Consider the following 23,020-nt stretch of genomic DNA (forward strand, 5'->3'; position numbering starts at 1 on the left):
GTAAATTTGTTAATTTTTAATGTCACGATATTGTTGAGTTTTTTTTTTCATTATTAATAAATATTGGCCAATTTGTTTATTAAATATATATTGTTCAACAACACCTTCCTCCACTCTCTCTACCCTATGATAAAATTTCTAAGCTCTGGACCGGTTCCATAAACCGTGATAATAAACCTGGTGGCGCCTTAATAATTATTATAGTTCGTTATTAAAATTTGAGTTTATTTATTAATTGATTAGGAGCCAATTGAACAGAAAGTAAAACTGTTACATGGACATTAAAGTATGGGCTATTGCCGACAGTGGGAATGGTTACTTATTAAAGTGTAATATTTGTCACGGTATAAAATATGAGACTAAATAGATCTTTTACTGAATGAAGCTGAGATTGACTAAGTATAGTCTGAGATGACTGACTAAAGACGTTCAGTTGAGGATAGACAAGCTTTGCACGCTTGCTATCCTAAATACTGCACTGTTGATGGTAAGCCTTGCTCGCTTACTGTAGATATTGGAGTATTTCCTTCTTCTTCTTCTTCCTCGCTCGATGGTTTAAAGTGGACTGTGGTCGCAGCTCTCCTCGCTGCCTCTTTTAAACAGTCTGGTAATTTGAGGGGGGATTGGATTAGGTGAATACATTGGCTCCCTAGCTCCGATGGGCTGAGTGGGGGTTTCGAAGGTAGCGGCCCAATTAAAATTTAGAATAATTTCCCACTATTTTACTAGAATAATTTTCTACTAGGTCTCTCGTCATGGTTCGCGCTTTTTTTAGTACCTGATAGTTTGAGGGTTTTTCAACAACGCCATATGGTGACTAATTGATCAAATGATAACTTCAGCGAACTTGAATGTTTTTTATCCATTTGTGCAACAAATAAAATACATTACAGAGTAAAAATAATATAAAATTAAAAATAACAAGATTATTTAACTTTGAAATTCTAAAGAAGTTATAAAGCATCATTATTCCATTACGAGACTAAGCTCAAAATTTGTCTTTTAGGGAGTAATATTTATGAGAATTTAAAAAAAAATCGAAGAAACCTCCGAAATTTGCAAAAATTCACATCTTGTAAAAGGCTGAATAAAAAAATTTGTGATAGATGACAGAAACCTATTTCTAGGGGTAGAAAAAAATGCCAAAGTTTTAGCGAAATCAGTGATGCAAAGTTCATCGGTAGGTTAAGTCGGCATAGAATACCCCACATACATTTAAACAATTAGATTATTGAATCCATGTTGTATATCAGGGCAAGTTTTTCAATCTGAGATAGAAGAAGGTAACAATAAGAATATATCATTAAACCGTATATAGATATAATTAAAGTTAAGAGGATGTAGCATCTTGATAAAACACCAACTTTGTAGCCCTGCTTATAAGTCCTAAGTTCTGGGACATAACACTAGCATCAATTTTAAAACTGGATTATAATTTCATTATAAATTTTCAGCAAAAAAGTTCCAAAAAATGATAGGCCCAAAACATGCCACAGTAAAAAATATAGGTGATGTTTTACGTGAATTTTTGTGCCAAGATCTGGCTTTAAAATTCGTTCTGTCAAAATTATCTTGCAAGGATATATAAAAAAAAATAAAAAAAAAATGGTTGACCCTAAAGGCCATCCCATTATTGATGGAATTAGCAAAAATAACCCAATTGGCCATTTTCGCTAACTCTACACTTAAGCACTTAAAATTGCACTTGTGAGGGCGACGTCCCTGAAGCACTTCAACGTGAATTCACTAACAGCCTGGAGATTAAACGGGTAAATCTGACAAAACCTACACCACGAGGCAATCGGGCAGTCTTCTGCGAGATAGACGAGGCCAGCACGATTAAGGCTCTATTTAAGGCCCGTTTATAGATCGGTTGGGTTTACTGCCGTATGGACCCAATTGCAAAAGTAATCCGCTGCTTCAAATTTCTTGGTTTTGGCCACCTAACACGTTAGTTTGCAGGACGAGATAGAAGCAGATGCTACTACAATTCTGGCAGAGAAAACCACTAGTCCATAAGCTGCACGGAGAAGCCGAAATGCTTTCTCTGTACACCGGACAAAGATACTTAAGATGGTTTATGTCATATTTTTGACTCCAGGGCTTGTACGACATTCTGCACCACACTTACCGAAGCTACGACAGGGCAGAAATGACACGTATACTACAAGGAAACCTGGATAGTTGTGCGTTGGCGCAGAACTTACCTTGCCGGCGATTTTTTAAAGAAAAGATCGGCGTTTGCTTCATCTTCGAGCAACATCTAAACCTCCACGATAGACCATAGCTTGCAGACGAAACTGGCATGGCAAAAATTCGGATCGTGAACACAAAGAACGTTATCACCAGTAACAGCAGAAGTGGAGCAGGTTTTGTCTGGATTTAAGCTCCCACAACCTGCTTCATGAGCATCTCCGTCCCACATAATGAAAAGATAAGTGTGTTCCGACAGAAACTGGCAAATATAGAAGATCCGATCACTAAGTTCGACGGCGAAGTCATCGTAACTGGTGTCTTCAACGCTAAATCGGCTGAATGAGACGCTTTTCTCCGACACCAGAGGTAACAAAGTCGTTGACGTAGCAGTTAGGCTTGAACTCATAGTGCTGAATACCAAGAGCACCATAACCTTCAGAAGACCGGGGTACCAAGAATCTATCCTCGACATTTCGTTGGTGACTTCAAGGAACACGAAGCTGGTCTACTCTGCAGAACAACCCGATTCCAAATACCCGCAGCGAGACTGAAAAAATAGTACTTAACAAGATGAAAGAAATTGCTGCCTCATATGACATCCTTATGCCGCGGCTAAAAAATCGGGGTTACCGCAGGCCGACGTACCGGTGGTCATCAAACATAGCAAAATTTTGCAAGATGCCATATCCTACGGTGCTGCGCAACGAGAGCTGTAAAACGCTTCCTCAACTAGGATTTATATTTGAACGAGTACAAGCAGGTCAAGAAGACGTTAAATCAAATCATCAAAGCAAGTAAAGCAAGGTTGTGGAAACAGACCTGTAACGATCTCAACAAGGACATCTGGGGTGAAGCCTGCCAAATTGTGACCAAACGACTTAGAAAGGCTTCACTAGAAGCGTCAAGGTCGCCAGACTTCATTGACAGCATTGTAGCAGAGCTTTTTCCCAAACACCCGCTGCGGAAGAACAAACACTAAAAACGGCGAAGTGACACGTTTTACAATCAAGGAGCTATAAGACCCGGCTAAGTCTCTCAAAATAGCATAAACACCTGGCGCTGATGGCATTCTGGTATCGGTGATCAAGACAGTAGCCCTGGAATAGCTAGATATACTTCTGAACGCTTACAACGCATGCCTAGCAACCGGCACGTTTCCAACGACTTGCAAGCGGCAGAGATTGGTTCTGTTAGATAAAGGTGAAGGTAGCCCTGTAAAACCCTCGTTATTCAGATCACTCTGCATGCTGGACATTTCTGGGAAACTGCTCGAGAAACTTATACAGGGATGAACACGCAATGACATCGATCGTACTGGAGGTTTTGCCACAAACCAACATGGCTTCCGGAAAGGACGATCGACAGTTAGCGTGATCCAGAAAGTCGTAGAGACTGAGAAAAGCATGGTCTGGTAGCCTCAAAGCCCGCAAGGTGTATCTCATCCTCACACTAGACATAAAAAACGCCTTCAATAGCGCAAACTGGGGTGACATTGAAGATGCCTTGGAGCACAAATTTGCCGCGAAGCCAGGAAATTTGGCAATGGTCGATGACTATCTTAACGAAAGAACGCTGATAGCAGAAACGACAGAAGGCCTACAAGAATATGATATAACATTTGGCGTGCCGCAAGGTTCAATCATGGGGTCTGGCTTATGGAACGCGAACTATGACGAACTTCTAGGAATCCAGTTGCCAAAACAAGTGGAACTCACCGGTTTCGCGGACGACGTCGCAGCTACGATAGTAGTAGACAGTGCCGAGGAAGCAGAACTACTTGTTCGAGAAACCATTGGAGCCGTCGAAAATTGGCTTGAGAAACACCACCTGAAACTAGTCAAGCAGAAGACTGAGATCGTCGTCTTGACTTAACAAAAGTGGTTCCCAAAACCTTTCGTCGCCGACATGGGTGGGACAACATTGACATCTACAGGAGCACTGCGTTATTTAGGAGTTGTGATCGACGAAGAGCTGTCTTTCCGAGAACACCTCGAAAACGCTAGTACAAAATCTAACAAGACAGTATCCAACCTGTCGAGAATCATGGCCAACACAATGGGGTCACGAACCAGAAAAAGGAGGGTGTTTCTAGAAGTAGTCCACTTTATATTACTCTATGGAGCGGAGATATGGGTGGATATCCTCAAACAGAAGACGTACCGACGACAGATAGCGGTAGTGTAACGACGAGGAGCGCTTAGAGTCACCTGTGCCTTCCGCGCGGTTTCAGAAGCAGCTGAATTCACCATAGCAGGTGCCGCGCCAATTGATTTGTTAGCATTTGAGAGGGCAAAAATCTACAACGCCAAAACAAATGGTGACAATTCTACGGATGCAAGAGCCAAGATAAAGACGGAACCACTACATGAGTGGCAGGATCGATGGACATCCGGGGAAACAGGCGATGTACGGCACGCCTGATTCCAGACATAAACTTCTGGCTTTCCCAGAAGCATGGAGAAACGGACTTCTTTTTGACTCAACTATTAACGGGACATGGACAGATTAACGTCTATCTTTTCAAGATTGGTTTTCGTAGCACGCCAACGTGCAAATACTGCCCAGACAAAATTGACGACGCTGAACACACGTTTTTCACGTGTGATCGGTGGAAGGATAACAAAAGCAGCTCCGAAGAAACTATTGGCTCCACGCTCTCTCCCGAGAGCTTGATAGCCTATATGCTCAAAAAAAGAGATAACCGGTCAGTTGTTGCAGCCTACGCACAGTACCTTCTAAAAGAAAAAACCGTAGAAAGGGGACCAGTAATCAGAATTAGGCGTCGCGAGTCGCAACATGGGCTGGATTGAAATAATGCTCCCGCGATTCCGATTCAGTCATCTTCGTACCATCCACGGGGGCAGAGAGAGAAGTTTTATTTTAGTGAGTAAAAATCCCATATTACCGACCATCATCATTTGTGACCCAACTAAAGGGAAAAGGGGCGGGAGTAGGGAAAAGGGACTGACAGATGGAGAAGGGACGGACGAGAGGAGGACGGGGCAAGGAAGGAAGTGACAGCGGCTACCTACTCTTCAATTTTTATAGTTGCCTAATACTTCGGCCGGCCGATTTTACCGGATTTAATTTATTTAATCGATTAAATAATTCTTTTCTTTACTTTAATTAATATTTACATGTTCAGTATTATTACTATTATTACTATTATTACGAACATATTGTTCTTTAAACCGAGTATTATTTAGTTGAGTTTAATAATTAATTGAGTATTATTTATCAAATTATGATAATTGTTTATTGGACTTAGTTCATATTAATTAATCAAGAAATCTCAAACAATAATTAGAAATTATTTGTGTATTATTACTTAATCTTGTTATATTTTGTTTAGTTGGTTTATAATTTTCTATGACTGATTTAATTACTTTTTACATTTGTGATAAATATTTTCTTTTATTATTGATCAAATTAATTAAAGTTTATGTTCACTAAAATTATTACTGCGTTGTTTTTAATTTAATTAACTACTAAGTAAAAATTTATTATGTTGAAGAAAATCTTTAGTGTAAGAAATAATTTAAGTCAGCGAAAATATTCTAAGTCTCGAGCAATTTTTAGTATGGGAGAGCGAGGAATGGATAGAGAATGAAATAAGACCGATTAAAATATAAAATAATTTTCTATGGAAAATAAAAACTTAGAATTTGACGAACCAAAGAGATAGACAATGAAGGAAATGCCAATTAAATAAATTGTTGATTTGTTTCTAACATAACCTGTTTTGACTCATTTTTGATTTAGTTACTCGACTCATTTATTTTACTGAGATTGCACGTAATTGACTATAGTTTGATTGTTTCTTTTACTGTGCCAATTTTTGTTCTGACTACCCCTTTTTCATCCTGGACTCCGGCGAGTGACAAATTGGAGCAGGGGGGGGGGGGTCGCTGATGGATGGTTATTTTTATTTATTTAGAAATAAACCCAATTTTACCCGTTACACATTCAATATAGCGGTGTCTTTGGAAGATTTTTTTCACTTTTCTTTAAAAAAAAAACATACATACATACATACATACTATTACTGAATTTTTCAAGTCGATCCAGGTGTTCGATCGTCACAGTATTTCCCGCTTACAGACTTTGACGTTGGACGCCAATTTATAACCGGAATTTTTTAATTTATAACCGAAATTTGCTTGGGGTTATACGGGAACTTACTTCTTACTAAAATTCTGAATTATACTTCGGTATCTTTCCAATTTTCAGTCCCTGGTCTCAATAAAAATAGGGCGCCAGATAATTTTTAATCACTGGAATTACCAAACCAGTGAAAACGTAATTAGATAATTTTATTCGCTAGGAATAATCAAACTAGCCAAACTCGAACTAAAACTTGCACGAGAACGTAAACGTAACCAAAACTTAAACGAAATGAGATAATTTTTATTTGCTAGAAAATATCAAAACTAGCCAATAAACGTAAACTTAATCGGAAACACAAAAACTTAACAAAATGTAGATCAAATAACCAAAGACCGGAAAGACAACGAGGTACCTCGGGGTTGCTCAGTGTACTGGTTTGTGAAGAGAGGGCGTGATTCGAGTAGAGAGTGGATTCATGATTGCAATGATTTTATTCGCATGTTACAGATTTTAACTCTTACAAAATTAAACAAATAAATAAATAAATTTTAACATGATAATCTCAAGTAAATAAATGAATCTATACAGCTATCTCATTTTGTAACGAGAAATAAATAAATAAAAAATAAAACTAGAACAATATTCTCAAATAAATCTGTCAACGTACTCTAAATTATTTACAATACAAAATTATTCTATGGAATGGCTATCTAATATCTCATGATCAAGAACTCAATTATTAAATTACAATAAATGAAGCGATCTCGTACCTGATATAAACAATGTCGATGCTGAGTAACTTTTGATTTTATTTTAAACAACTTCTTAACTCTGTATTTTTATCTGGAGCCAAAAATAAAACGCAAAAGACTGAAATCCTAACCTGAAACTGAAACGGTACGTACATCCGATCACCTAAAGTGACCAGCGGCAACTCTCAAACACGACTGTTGCGACTGAACTCTATGAAATCCAAAACTCGACTACTAAACGTGACTCACTCACAAACTCAAATCTCGATAATAAAATAATTCCCAAATATTCTAATCTTTAATCAAACAATTGAGGTTCTGAGAACGGATATTCCTTTCGTGGATGCTCTCCAGGAACTGACTATGGCTGGGATCATAACCAAAAACTCAAAACGTAAACCTAATGTCATAAACGATAGTAGATCATTTTTTATTCGCTAGAAATTATCCAAAACTAGGCAAAACGTAAACTTGAACGAAAACTTAAATTGATCCCATATGCTTTCGTCATACTCGTTTACGTTGGAGCGCTGGCATCTCAACCAGACTTAGGCATTCCACCTGGAAGTCTCAAAGGGTTAGACTGATGTCTAACGTCAAACGAAATCGGGTGACTTATTGTCCCGCTCCACAGTAACGCTGACTTACCCACGTCCTCTGCAACCTCAAAACCCAAAACTAAAAATCCAGAACTTAAAACTCAAAACTCAAAATTCGAAACCCAAAAGTCAAAACTCAAAATAACTCAATAAAACCCTTAAAGAACTTGACCTTAATATTTTTCAACACTTGACTTGAAAACTGACTCTACTCTTAAAAATTCCAAAATCTCAACTATAATATTAATTCTCTAAATTCAATCTAAAACTATAGCACTTCGTTACTCGGCATCAACACTCACTTAACTCACAAAACATTTTTCGTTAATCCCTAAATTTATATTATTTATAATATTTGGACTTGAAATATCGGCTTAAATTAACAAAAATCCGTTAGTGCTAGTGACGTTCATTTTTAATAGATCTCGGTCGTTAAAATAACGTCACAATACATACATAAATTCATACATACATACATACATACACTATCGCGGGAATAGTCAGGAAAGCTCCCTTGGACTTCGAAACGTCAAGATCTGTTGAAAACTCGATTTTCGGAAAACGGGGTAAAAACAATAACTTTCCGATTTTTGAAAATTTCCAATTTTCTTAGCAGGTAGTCGAAAAAAATTTTATAATACTTTTTCTCGATTAAAATCTTTGCTTTAAAAAAAAAAAAGAAAACAATATTTATGATTATATTTGTCATAAACAAAAAGTAATATGGTTCTTCATTCAAAACTATGAAAAAATACAATAGTTGTTGTAGGTCATAAACTCTTCTGAAAAATATTAAAATGATGGATCTCTGTTGATTTAATATTTTTTTTTAATTTTGCATCCCGAAACATCTCTGTTTTAATTTATCAACACTGTGAATTCACGGTGCATTCACCCTCGTTTTTCGACCATTTTATCGTGACCACGAATTCGCCAGGGTAGATAAAATCAACAGTAAAGATGAAATTATCAAAAGATTTTTTTTCCTGATAGTAGCAACAGCAATACATATAGCTGGGTAAGTCAAACCGTAGGAACTAAAAACGAAGAGTTGCACATTTTGGAATATAAAGCAGAAACTTTGAATTTCATGAACCGTTACTTATGCGTGTTCTTAAGTATGTCAATCTTACATAAATTTCGAACACCATTATCAACCAAAACATGGCTTGCGGCATTTTATACACACATTTTCTCATTCAGATTTCTAATGAATCCGAAGTAATCCAGCCGGGTAAGTTTTTAAAAATGCCTTGCAGGATCAACAGATTTTCAGATCATTTTTTTTAGATACGTTTTTGTAAATTGTGACCTACGGTCTGATGGGAGCGAATGAGACCATGGATGACGAGATCTGGCTGATGGAGGAGATGCTCCGACAACCACCTCAACTCATCCTCACTCCGCTCCACCAGACACCAACCACTGACCTCGAAATCACCGTACCAGACCAGCGCAAAGGGCCCGATATCCGAGTAAGGGATATTCGGGGAGTAAAGCACCGAATACACCTTAGCCGAATGCACGAGCCATACGACCCAGTCAACCCGGGTTTCGTTAGGCCTGACCGACCAGCCAAGGATGTAACCAGTACAGCCAAACCAGGCACGAAGAAGGTCAGCCATGGACCTGTCCAGCCCAGGAGGAAGACCCGAGTTTTAATAAGGCCGCCCACAGCTAGCCTAGTGGAACTGGTCAGCAGACCAGGGAAGCCAAGTACCAGCCAAGCCGAGACAACCGCCGAGTCGATGGAAGTCGCCAACCCGGGCCCACCTAAAGCAAGCAGTCTCCAGTTGACAGCTAACCACCGAGCGAAACTGGAAGAGCTTTTCGGCGCAACTCTTCCTCAAGACAGGACTTCGTCCCCGAAAAGGACATCAGCCAGCACCGGTAATATCAGCAGCCATGGCACGGACAGCAACACCACTACCAACCCGGGCCCACGCAGTCGTAGTCCCCAGTTGATAGCAGCACCGTCATCCGGGACTGCGGCGTGACTCAGCTACGACGACGTTTCTTGGTTGCGAGAGTACCAGGATCACTTCCCTGATCAACCGGGAGATCTATTCTCGTTGCAAAAGACGAGCCAGACACCCTTGGCGCGCCTCTTGGCATCTTTGACACCTCTGCGTGAGGTGAAAGGGGAACAAGAGGCTAAACGACGTACCTTCACGGCGTACGACGAAGAGTGGCCTCTTCAAGGTCACCCGGCACCCGAAATTCGTGAAACCCAGGATCAAGCCGATGGGGAAGACGGCCCAGCAGCTGTTGGAGACACTAAAGATAAGAGGCCAGCCAAGCTCTTCTATTTTCTTTCCGAGGAAGGAGAGGTGTGACCTACGGTCTGATGGGAGCAAGTGAGACGGTGAGCGTGAGCGCGTAGACGGCGGCAACGAAGGTGCGAGTAAGTTAGCGAAGCGGCAGTTTGGAATACCTACTCTTCACTCGTCATGTTCACCGGATACTAAGCCGGCCGGAACCGTCGGAAAGATATTATTTTTAAATTATTTTTGGCTGTATTATTTTGTTAACAAAGTATTATTATTATTATTATTAAGACCGGTTATTTAGCTAATTATCGTTATTTTTGTTATCCACCGACTTATTATGATTTTTTTTATTTAGTTAATTATCGTTATGTTTGTATAACATTCATTTTGTTATCCACGGACTTATTATTATTTTGTTTATTTAGTTAATTATCGTTATTTTTGTATAACATTCATTTTAATATCGACGGATTTATTATTATTGTGTTTATTTAGTTTGTATTACTGGACAATTAGCCTTGTTGTTGAATAAAAGTAGGTTTATTTGTTCCAAATTTTGTTAGTGCGTAATGGGAAAAAATTGCCTAATTATTTTGTGAAATAATTATTTTGGACGAAAATATTAAATCGCCAAGTCCCGAGCCAAATTTAGTATGGAAACTCGACGAATGGATAGAGAATGAACGAAATGCCGATTAAAATGTAAAATAATTTGGAATCGAAAATAAAACTTAGAATTTGGCGAACCGAATGGATGGAGAATAAAGGGAAAGCCAATTAAATTGATAGTTTGTAAATACCGTATAGATGTCAAAAACGATCATTCCGATTCGTTGTAAGTGAGTTGTTTGGAAAATGATAAAGCCAGAAAATTTATGGCAATTAGTAACCAGTCTCCTTGTGAAGTTCTCCAATAGAAGACCATTCTTTGGACAACAGAAGAGGAAACACTCTACCTGGAGTCTGACCAGGACCAAGGTAAGTGATTCAAATTCACGGGAGATTTGGGGGAGTCCCCGTACCGAGGCCTTCAGCGGAGGTACGGCAGGTAATCATAGTCGAGTAGGTGGTGGCGAGATGGAGACCATCCACTTACCCTCTGGGAGAAAAGGGACCGAGTAGGGCGGTGGGGGCTTGTCAGCCAGACACCCCCATTAGCAACCGGGTTAATCAGAGCCGCGAAAGTAGTCCGCGAATTTTCGGAGTGTGTGTGGGGGAATGGTATCGACCGGATGGTCATCCCGAATCCGCGAAACCGCGAAATTTTGTTTGTTGTAAAGATAGTAGTAGAGGACTATTGTTTTTTTTTTTTGTATAAATTATTTTAATAAAGTTTCAGTTATTTCTTTTGGTTACTATAATCTTGGTTAATATTCTGTGTACCCCTTTTTTATTCTCCTGGACTCCGGCGAGCAATAAATCTGAGCAAAAGGGGACAGTCAATTGGCAGAGGCTAAATTCCTTACTCAAAGGAAAATAATATAATTTCATTTTCATTTGTTTTACTTCATTTGGTTCTTATACCTCGTTACAAAATCACCATGACTGACACTGAAGTTATTTCTTCTCCTGAAGACAAGACAGTCGCCAAGACTGATTCTCCGAAGAAGGCCGCGAAAGCGAAGAAGCCATCTGCCAAGCCGACTCATCCTAGCACCGCTGAAATGGTCACTGCTGCCGTGAAAGCTCTTGCTGAGCGCAACGGATCATCTCTTCAAGCTATCAAGAAGTACGTCGCAGCTAACTACAAGCTCGACGTCGAAAAGGAAGCTCCGTTCATCCATGGTAAACTGCTCGGTGGTTGACTGCATCTAAATCACAAAAAATCTCACGGTTTGCACGGTTTACAAAATCATTCGGGGCTTGCAAAAAACTCTCACATCGTCGCTACGGGTGCTTTAAATAGGTAGCAGCAGAGGACTAGGCCACAGAATTCAGCTAAAATTACCAATTATCTTTCCAGAAAACGGGAAACTCATATAATTTTGTGACACACAAGTACATATTTCATGTAAGAAGAAAAGAAAAAATGAAACAAAACGAGGTTATCCCAACAAAAAACCATTAAACATGGTTAATCACATTCAAACGTGTTCAAATTAATAGGTTGTGGCTTCGACAGTTTCTTTGGTTTAGCCTGTTCTCAACCCGGTTCTCCGGCGGCAAGATTCAGTTTGACTCTTTTGGCCATGGCTCGAGTTATCCGGCGTGGTTCTAGGAGTCTATCTAATTCCGATTCAGGTCGTTCGCGGTCGTGATTTTCGCGGTCAGGTTGTTCACGGGTGGTGTCGCGATCAGGTTTTCGTCCCGGTTCACGGTCGTTTTCACGGTCAGGTTTTTCGCGGGCGAGTTCGCGGTCGGATTCACGGTCAGGTTCGCGGTTAGATTCACGGTCGGTTTCGCGGTTAGATTCACGGTCAGGTTCGCGGTGAAAGGGTTTTAAATCCTTAATGTGCACGGTGAAGGTTTTACCTTCCTTGGTAACCTCGTATACTGAAGGTCCGACAACTTTAGTCACGGTGAAACCAGTGGCAAATTTTTCAGCGAGTTTGGCCGAAAAATGGTTGATTGCGGAGGACAAGTGGTATTCTCTCTTGCAGACCAGCTCTCCAAGAGCTGGTTGCCAAGAACCTCGCTTCCGGTTATAATATTTGGCTTGTTTCACATAGGCCTGGGCCAGGTTCACCTTGACTAGCTCCATTGTCTCTTCCAGGGTCTTGGCTGCTCGATGCGGGTCGTATACATCGCCTTTTCCTCGGTCGGCCTGAGACCTTAACGATAAAGGGGGGTATATTTCGCGGCTATAGTTTAAGTATGCTGGGGAAAATTCTGTGGCGTCGTGTTTCGCGGTGTTATAGGCGAAGACGATTTCCGGAACTTGCTTATCCCAGTTTCGCTGGTTTTTCCCCACGAACTGGGCGATCATTGTCCCTAGTACTCGGTTTGTCCTTTCGACCGGGTTACACTGCGGCGTATATGGTGGTGTTCGGACGTGCTCAACCCCGAATTGTTGCAGTAAGGCGATAAATTCCTTACTCACAAAAGGGGTGCCGTTGTCGGTAATTACCGTCTCTACGCTCCCAAAACGCAGTAGGACCCGTTCTTTACACGCGGAGGCGATCGCAGCGGCTGTCTGCTGTCGCAAAGGTTGTACTTCGATCCATTTGGTGAATTTATCCTGGAATACTACTAAGTAACACATTCCTCGAGAGGATCTCGGTTTGGGCCCTATTACATCCGCAGACACGACTGACCATGGTCTCACGGCAGGGATTGTCCCCATTTGGGCTGACGGTGGTTGCTGTGAAGGCTTGTATGCTTGGCATTTGATGCATTGTCTGACATTCTCCGTGATATCGGCGCGCATTCTTGGCCAGTAATAACTCCGAGAGATCCTCGCGATAGTTTTCGCAATTCTTCCATATCCACCGGTCGGGCGTCGTTTTCGACGCCCCTTTTAACCCGCTCGTACCACGAGTCTCCCAAAATTAACGTGTCGATCACTAACTCGGTATCGTGGTCTTCGGCTTCCCCATCCTCGGTACTCTCTGGTACAATACGACTTTGACGTAGTATACAGAAAGGGAAAATGGAATAAAGTAGCCGACGCTTTGTCACGTAGTCAAAGTCGTATTGTTGTAGATACAGGCTCCACCTAACTACACGACCGCTCGGACTGTCGATCGACCGAAGCCATTTCAATGACTAGTGGTCCGTGATGACCGTGAATTCGTATCCTTCGAGATACGGTCTCATTTTCTGAGTGGCCCAGACCACTGCGAAGCATTCCTTTTCGGTCACGCTGTAATTCCGTTTGGCTTTATTCAAACCTCGACTTGCATATGCAACGACTTTTTCCGCGCCATCGTGTTCCTTTGTCAGGACTGTGCCTATTCCGATGTCACTTGCATCCGTTTGCAGCACAAAACGCTTCGAGAAATCAGGAGGAACCAATACTGGGTCTGTTTTTAAGCAGGCTTTCAAGGTGTCGAACGCGGTTTGTTCTCGAATTTCCCATCTCCAACGTTTCTTCTTTTGCAGAAGAGAGGACAACGGCTTCGTCAGGTCTGCGCAGTTGGGAATAAATCGTCTATACCAGGAGATCATTCCCAAAAATTGGCATAGTTCTTTAATATTTCTCGGAGGCCTAATCTCGGATATTGCCTTTATTTTTTCGGGGTCCGTTCGGATTCCCTGTTCATCGATGACATGCCCCAAGTACACGGTGCTTTGTTTGAGAAAGTAAGACTTCTCGGGGTTCAGTTTCAGATTCGCGGTGCGGAGGCGTGTCATTACTTTTTCCAGGATTTCCATATGCTCAGGAAGCGTTTCGCTGACGATGATAATGTCATCCAGATAAACTACTACGTGGGTTTCGAGGTCTGCGCCCCGTACTTCGTACATCACGCGTTGGAACGTCACGGGCGCGGAATGTAACCCAAAAGGCATTACACGGAACTGAAATAGGCCACGTCTGGGAATCGTGAAAGCCGTAATCGGCTTGCTTCCTTCCTCCAGTGGTATCTGCCAGTAACCGCTTTTCAAATCAATGGTGCTGATGAGCTTTGCTTTTCTCAATTTGTCCAGAGACGCATTCATACCCCGAGACGTGGGGTATCGGGAATGCATCCTTTTTGGTTACGTCGTTGACTTTTCGAAAGTCGACGCAGAAACGATATTTCCGGTCTTTTTTCCGGACTAACACGACCGGCGAGTTCCAGGGACTATTTGATGGTTCGATGATTCCATCCTTTAACATTTTGTCCACTTCCTCATCCATTATTTGCATCATTTTCGGATTTTTTGGAAAGTAGCGCGTCTTCACCGGCTCGGTTCCAGGTTTAAGTTTTATTTTATGAGTTGCACACCGGGTCGGGCCTATTATTTCGCTATCTAAACGGAGCCACGTCTTTATTTCTCGGCGAGCCGCCTCCAAATCATCCTCGATGTTCAGCGCGTTAAAGGTTTCGACCCCGCGTAGCAACTGATAGCCTAGCCTCGCCAGGTTGTCTACACCCAGGAGCATGTCATTGTTATATGTCGGCATGACGTAAAATGGTAGTGTGTAAGAGCGGTTGCTCTCCTGTACGGTCGCCCAAACCATACCCGCTGACACAAGCATGTGATTTCCTAGCGTTGAGCCCCGCGTCGACGTGGGGTTGTGTTCGGTTTACAGTCTATTTTCGCGGATGAAATCCCAGACTCGCTGTGAGATCAGCGATGCGGTTGCTCCGGTGTCCATCAAGGCATGAATTTTAATGTTTCCGAGCCTGATCTCGGCAAACGGTCGTTTATCGCCTGATTTTATTGTGGTTGGTTGGAACTGCCTGCCTTCGGCTCGGGGAGACTCGATGCGCGGTTCGCATTTGGTTTTGGTGCTCCCTGTGGGGTCGCGGGCCGATTCTGGGAGCGCGTTCCGGTCCTCGCGGCGTTTCCCTGTCTCGGGCACGGGCAGTCACGAGACAACGTTCCCAATTTTCCGCACCGCATACAAAATTTTACCCACTGATTCGTACACTCCGCTCGCGTGTGCCCTTTTTGGCGGCATCTCCAACAATTCTCAAGCCAGTTATATTCGAAAATCTCGATCGGGTCGGGTTCGACGGTTTTGAACGGTTTTCGCGCCGTTTGTGGGGGATGCCGAGCCGTTTGTTTGGTTTCTTTGACCGGAGTAGCTTTTTCCTGTGCGACGAGTTGCTCGAATTCGCCTGCGAGGCGTAAAAGTTCCGGAACGCCATTAAATTCTGTACATTTCATATAACGTCGGTATTCGGGTCTCATGTTGTGATACAGCCGGGTGAGACGGGCCGTGTTCGACATCTGGCCGTGTCTGCACATCAGGGTCTGCAGACGAGTTGCGTACTCCACTGCAGTCTCGGTTGCTCCTTGGACCCGGTTCCGGATCTGCTCTTCCAGCTCTAGTTCGAGGCCTGGAGGTAGGTAAAATGCCTTGAGGTCTGAAACGAAATCTTCCCAAGAGACCCAGTCTCTCTTGTTGTTCCGATACCATAGGAAGGCTTTTTCACGCAGCAGTATTGGGATGCATGGCACCAGGTCGTTCATGTCGTAATCGTAGCTTTCTGCTAATTCTTCCAGGCGTTCCAGAAAATCTAGGAGGTCGCGTTCTCCTTTGAATACGACACCCCATTTTTGCACCAGGTCTCGTTTTCGGAGTTTAGTTGAGTCGTCCACTAGTATTGACTGTCGGTTGCGACTCGGAGTTCCTTGGTTTGAGGAGTTCGCTCTGGGTTGGGCATCCCCGGCGTCTGTGTGTCCTGAGCGTCGATTTCCGGCCTCTCGTCTTCGATGCTCGACTTCTTCCCGACGAAATTGGGTCCTTATTTCCTCGCGTAGTCGTTCGCGGTGCCCTTGTTCTTCCCTAGCTCGCACTTCGGTCTCGCGTCTCCCTCGTGCCCCTCTCGCCTCGAGATGAGCTTCGTATGCTCGTCGCTCTTCTTCCTCGCGCAAGAGTCGTGTTCTTATTTCTTGTCGCAAACGCTCTCGCAGTTCTTTTTCGGCTCGCTCCGTTTGTTCTCGCTCCGCTTGCCTTCTTTCTGCTTCGCGTTCTCCGAGCTCTCGCTCTTCTTGTATTCTTCTCTCTCTCTATATTCGACTGCGTTCTTCCGCTTCGATCTCGACACGCAACTCTTCTTCTCTTTGCCTCACATTTTCTCCCTCGGGCGACTGGTCGTCGCCACCTCGGTCCTCGTGGGAGTGCTGATCGTCCTCATCCGCGGAATCGTCCTCTGGTAGGCCATCGTCCCCACTTCCGAGGTTGTCGAGCTCGGCTTCGGATCGGTCGAGGTCGATCAGGAGTTGATCGTACCGCCCGGCGCGACCTGCGTTGGCTGTTCGCGTTTTTGTCAACTCGGTGCGTAGTAAGAATCGTAACTCGGGCAATGTCGGCGTTGGTTCAAACGTCACGCGGTATTTGTGGAGTTCTTTTATAACTGCCGCCCTAAAACGGATTATCCTAAAACGGATAATTAAATAAAAAACAAATTCGCGGTTCACGGTCCTCGTTACCTCGGAAAACTAATCACGGTCCCTGTTCAAGCGCCATTTTGTAACGAGGTATAAGAACCAAATGAAGTAAAACAAATGAAAATGAAATTATATTATTTTCCTTTGAGTAAGGAATTTAGCCTCTGCCAATTGACTGTCCCCTTTTGCTCAGATTTATTGCTCGCCGGAGTCCAGGAGAATAAAAAAGGGGTACACAGAATATTAACCAAGATTATAGTAACCAAAAGAAATAACTGAAACTTTATCAAAATAATTTATACAAAAAAAAAAACAATAGTCCTCTACTACTATCTTTACAACAAACAAAATTTCGCGGTTTCGCGGATTCGGGATGACCATCCGGTCGATACCATTCCCCCACACACACTCCGAAAATTCGCGGACTACTTTCGCGGCTCTGATTAACCCGGTTGCTAATGGGGGTGTCTGGCTGACAAGCCCCCACCGCCCTACTCGGTCCCTTTTCTCCCAGAGGGTAAGCGGATGGTCTCCATCTCGCCACCACCTACTCGACTATGATTACCTGCCGTACCTCCGCTGAAGGCCTCGGTACGGGGACTCCCCCAAATCTCCCGTGAATTTGAATCACTTACCTTGGTCCTGGTCAGACTCCAGGTAGAGTGTTTCCTCTTCTGTTGTCCAAAGAATGGTCTTCTATTGGAGAACTTCACAAGGAGACTGGTTACTAATTGCCATAAATTTTCTGGCTTTATCATTTTCCAAACAACTCACTTACAACGAATCGGAATGATCGTTTTTGCCATCTATACGGTATTTACAAACTATCAATTTAATTGGCTTTCCCTTCATTCTCTATCCATTCGGTTCGCCAAATTCTAAGTTTTATTTTCGATTCCAAATTATTTTACATTTTAATCGGCATTTCGTTCATTCTCTATCCATTCGTCGAGTTCCCATACTAAATTTGGCTCGGGACTTATAAAATTTTCTTTGCGCTTAGATAAAAATAATTTTCGCAAAATTATTTTTCATACTGAAATTATCACAAAACTTAGAAATTAAAATTCATTCTAATAATTATTTTGGCGATTTAATATTTTCGTCCAAAATAATTATTTCACAAAATAATTAGGCAATTTTTTCCCATTACGTACTAACAAAATTTGGAACAAATAAACCTACTTTTATTCAACAACAAGGCTAATTGTCCAGTAATACAAACTAAATAAACACAATAATAATAAATCCGTCGATAACAAAATGAATGTTATACAAAAATAACGATAATTAACTAAATAAACAAAATAATAATAAGTCCGTGGATAACAAAATGAATGTTATACAAAAATAACGATAATTAACTAAATAAACCAAATCATAATAAGTCGGTGGATAACAAAAATAACGATAATTAGCTAAATAACCGGTCTTAATAATAATAATACTTAGTTAACAAAATAATACAGCCGAAAATAATTTGAAAATAATATCTTTCCGACGGTTCCGGCCGGCTTAGTATCAGGTGAACATGACGAGTGAAGAGTAGGTTTCCAAACTGCCGCTTCGCTAACTTACTCGCACCTTCATTGCCGCCGTCTACGCGCTCTCGCTCACCGTCTCACTCGCTCCCATCAGACCGTAGGTCACAAAATCTTGACTTCGAAAATGGTATGAAATTTGAAGGACGGCTCATTTAGTCAACCATTTTTAAGACATTTTTCATTAGAATAATAATAACCCCCAAGTCAAAACGGTATATGTAGAAATATTTATTAGAAATGTATATATCCTCGGAAAACACATCATAAATATCTCATAATGAATTAGTGAGTTACTTTACCTGGTGTGTAAAGGTCGATAGATGATTCTGTATTATCTCTTATTCTTTGTGAATGTAGTGTAATTTGACCATGGTGAATATTTGAATCTAATAGCCGAGTTTCATTTGCAGACTTTATATTACATTCTTGCTTGGGCCCATCACTGAAATATAATTTGGATTAAAATAAAAGGGATTTGTTAAAAGATTCATTCTATTTCATTGGAACAATTACTTATTTTCAAATCTACACCTTAAGAAAAAAAAATGGCTCTCTGATTTTAGAGAACCAAGTTAAAAAACGGCATCACTATTTAGTTCTAGTGTTCGCTACTAAACCCAATGAACGTGATTGGTTGAGTTGCATTAAACGTCTTGATCGTTTGAACCCGATTCAATGCAATCTTTGAAAATTGAGTTTCAAGTTGAAAGTGAATCGGTTAGATAAAATTCGAGGTTGAGCTCGAATTCCCAACCAAGCCCGAATCACTTATTATATGTAATCTAGGTAGAAATGAAGTGACAAACATAACTAGGAAGCTTCTCTGACTATTCCCGCGATGGTGTGTGTGTGTGTGTGTGTGTGTGTGTGTGTGTGTGTGTGTAAACCTCTCATAACTTTTGAACGGCTCGGCTGATTCGATCACGGTTGGTGTCATGTGAAAGGGCTTGACCAATCTTAGATTTTGAATATCAGATATTGGACTGATTCTGAAAGGTAGATTTTAAGAAATCTTAAAAAAACTACGAAAAAAAAATTTGTCAAATGTGGATTTCTTAAAATAACATTTAAACGGCTTGACCGATCGATTCCAAAAACTAATCAGCTTTTAACATTAAAAAACCACGTCGATCGACACCAAGTCGGTCAAGATCGGTTGATTCGTTCGTGAGTTATCGTTGACGAAAAAAATCGAATAAAAGCGTTTTTTTTTTAATTACACCGAAACTTCTGGTATTATCAATTTGTGTTAAAAAATGTATCATAGAATTTAAATAACTGCATCGAATTCCGCAAACCACGTAAAAATTGGTTCATTCATTCAATAGTTATTGCGGTTTGAAAATTAAAAAAATAGTGTATTATTTGTTACGTCGAAAACGCAACTAAAATTTAATTATTTTTATCCTAGCCGTTAGGCTAATATATAAGGATCTGAAGCTTTATGGGAAGGTGTTGAAGTTATAATATAAGAAAAATGAATTCAATTTAATAAATATATTATAAAATTATTATACAAAGATTTGAATTATTAAAACAAACATAAAAATCTTAATTAAGAACTTACTTAAATATCATTGTTACCGTGTCTTTACATAATTTAAATTTACTTTACTAACAATTTCTTTTGAATCTGACGAGTGGTTTTATTGAAACTTATAAAAACTTTTCCGATGTTAACACTAGGACGTCAGGACAACGAGAGATATTTTTGTTGAAAATCATAAAGGTGTCGAATTTTAGGGCGTTACGTATTTTTACTAGATGGGAGAAATAATATCCAATTATTTTTCTATTTCCTTGAGCCTTGCCCTCTCTCCTAGATATTTCTATAATGTTGCATGAGTCCCCTCTACTTGGGTCAGAGTACAATATCGCTTCTCCCTTACTCTTATGCTCTATTATACATCTATGTGTTTGTGTATACGTAAGCGCATTTATGCATAGACAAAGACATACATGTGTACTACTTTACATTAAATTATTTACTGTGACCAAATTTTATATTAAATTATTTATTTAAACGTATGAATAAAATATGTATTTCAATAAAGCATATCTTAATGATTTTGAATTTAATTATTTAATTGTAGAAATATTTTTGCTTCGATCATTTGTAAATATATTATTTTGTTGTATCGATTTAGAATTTTATTGTTCAAGATTTGTTTATTTGTGTTATGTCCACCCCAAAATTTTTCTGTAAATTTAAATCACCCGCGCAGATGGAAGACTTCTCCATGCGCGAAAGCCACAATAAAATATAAGCTACGCGACTGCTGGTTGACTAGCGGGGACTTCTGCAATCTCAGCACCGCGAATATTTAAAAAGGCGATCAACAGCCAACGCCTTGTCTTTGAGCAATTAATTCGACTTCCGCGTTTAATTGACGGACCCGTGCCTTGTAAAAGTCCCTAATCTTAATTTGCGCTGCACTTAAGACGAGTTCAGACTCGGTTCAACCGGCAGGCCACGTATTAGTTATTAAATACAATCCTAGAGAACCGGAATCTCAAAGTTCTAATTTGCTCTGCACTTAGGCGAGAATCCGGGCAGTAAGTTTAAATAAAATATCTTTAAAAAGCTAAATTTGCGCACTTTACCCTATGGGGGACTGGAGGACGTTAGCTAAATCAAATTATTAAAATTCATTAAATTAAATATCATAAGAATCAATTTGTGAAAGTGTAAGTTTTAATGTTTATAAAAATAAATCTAAATAAAAGTGAAATCAATTTCCCACCAGTTCATTTCACGAAATAAGAAGCCCGTAATATAAGCAGCCCAATTCCATCCTAATCCATCCGCTGCGAGAACCAATCACAGGGCCCAAGTCAGGAAAAGGCGCTAACAGCTGCCCTAAAACCACGGATCTGACCATCAACAAAGTTCCTGTAACAGTAAGTACATCTACTTTCAATAAATCCGTGAACAGTCTCAAACGAAGGCGTGGTAAATTCGTACTTCGAAAACGTCCCACATAAATAATTAAAACAACGGAATTAAAACCTCCGTTGCGTATTCTTTAAACTGTTAGTCCAAACCTCCACCGTTTACGCTACCGCTCTAAAAACGCCCTTGGACATAACATTTGTTTCATTATTTAAATTTTCGTCATTTAATTTTATTGTAATCTATATTGTTATTACTTAGGTTTTTTGCTTTTTAAATTATTGTTACAAAAATGATTGTTATTTAAATTTTTTTTCTATGCATTTTATTTTATTGAAAAAAATATTTCTGTTTCGGGTCTAGATAAAATCGGGAAATTCTTAGTAAATGTTGTTGAAACTCAATAGACATGACATAAATTTCATCTTTCAAAAAGTTCTAGTTTATCAACAACAATATTTATAGTAGATTTTATAGACATCTAACTATTTTATTCCATGGAAGCAATTATCATAACCAAACACACGATCAGCATACAAATATAAATTTTCAACACTTAGTTCACCAGACATAATTTGATTCTTTCTTAAACTTTTTTTAAATAACGTTAAATCAATCAAATATTAAGGTTATGTAATAAAAATAAAATAAAATCGTATTAAAAAAGGCCATTCGGTAGCCGAAATGGAAGTAAATGTCATTTACGTACAGAAAATAATATAATATAATATATATATATATATATATATATATATATATATATATATATATATATATATATATATATATATATTAGGCGTGCCAAAATGTAACTTCCGTGAGAAACCTCTTAAAATTAAAATTTTGTTCCGTTTTTGACAGTAGGAGAAAGGAGGATGTTTAGTCGGTGTTTTTCAAAAATAATATTGACTTCTGAGTCCGATATTCCCAGGAAAATACCTAGTCCTGGCATATTTAAATGTATTTTACCTCCTCTGTAATAAAAAAAAAAAAAAAATAATAACAGACACAGTGACAACATCACGACAATAGTCAGGGAAGCTTCCGGTAGCCTTAAAACGTCGAGATCTGATGAAAGCTCGATTTTTGCAAAATGGGGTGAAAACAATAACTTCCCGATTTTCGAAAATCTTCAATTTCCTTTCGATTAAAAAAATTTGTGGCAACTCGCGGGACTTTTTTCATCGCTTGACCAGAGTAGTAAGTAGTTTTTTGTTTGCTGCGTTGCCGAAAATACTTCTAGCCTGTCGAACGTGTATGAACTGGCAACATGGAATGCTCTAAAAGTGTAGTGGCAATCTCTCATTACCTGACCAAAGTTGTTAAGTCACGTTTGTTGAACAGTCTAGGAATATAAATAAAAAATATTACAAGAGTCTTTGGTAGCGATTTTGCTAAAATATTAGTCCAATCACTACCCCGAATTTACTTCATACTTCAAGTCATTACTACTTATAGTTATTACCGATAAAGAAAATATTAAAAACTGAAGTTAATTAATTAACTTATCAATACTGATGTAGAGCAAAAACTTATGTTTCCTGTAATGAAAGTATAGATTGAATCGAAAACAGCGTTACCGTACCATAAAAAAGTAGTAAAAAATTCAAACTATGCGGGCAAATTAAAATTTTATGGAATTGAAATTACGATTTCATAGTAATTATGTATTAAA

At 40.0% G+C, this 23,020-nt stretch overlaps 1 protein-coding gene and 1 long non-coding RNA gene across 4 annotated transcripts in view; one reads left to right on the forward strand and one right to left on the reverse strand.

Moving 5' to 3' along the window:
* Positions 1-23,020, reverse strand: part of LOC141529515 (patj homolog) — a 769,735-nt gene that overhangs the window by 519,339 nt on the left and 227,376 nt on the right. For 2 of the 3 annotated variants that reach the window (XM_074246076.1, XM_074246077.1), the window contains one exon: positions 18,752-18,894. In XM_074246076.1, the coding sequence (XP_074102177.1) occupies positions 18,752-18,894 (143 nt within the window). Of the gene's footprint in view, positions 1-18,751; positions 18,895-21,196; positions 21,346-23,020 lie in introns of all 3 variants that reach the window. The other variant, XM_074246078.1, reaches the window with a different exon arrangement.
* LOC141529552 (uncharacterized) overlaps positions 1-23,020 on the forward strand; it is a 137,484-nt gene that overhangs the window by 86,086 nt on the left and 28,378 nt on the right. The window lies entirely within an intron of this gene.

The sequence above is a fragment of the Cotesia typhae genome, unplaced genomic scaffold (assembly GCF_013202065.1).
Source record: "Cotesia typhae breed Kobodo isofemale line unplaced genomic scaffold, CoteBio_Ctyphae contig_48, whole genome shotgun sequence".
In the NCBI taxonomy this organism is placed as follows: domain Eukaryota; kingdom Metazoa; phylum Arthropoda; class Insecta; order Hymenoptera; family Braconidae; genus Cotesia; species Cotesia typhae.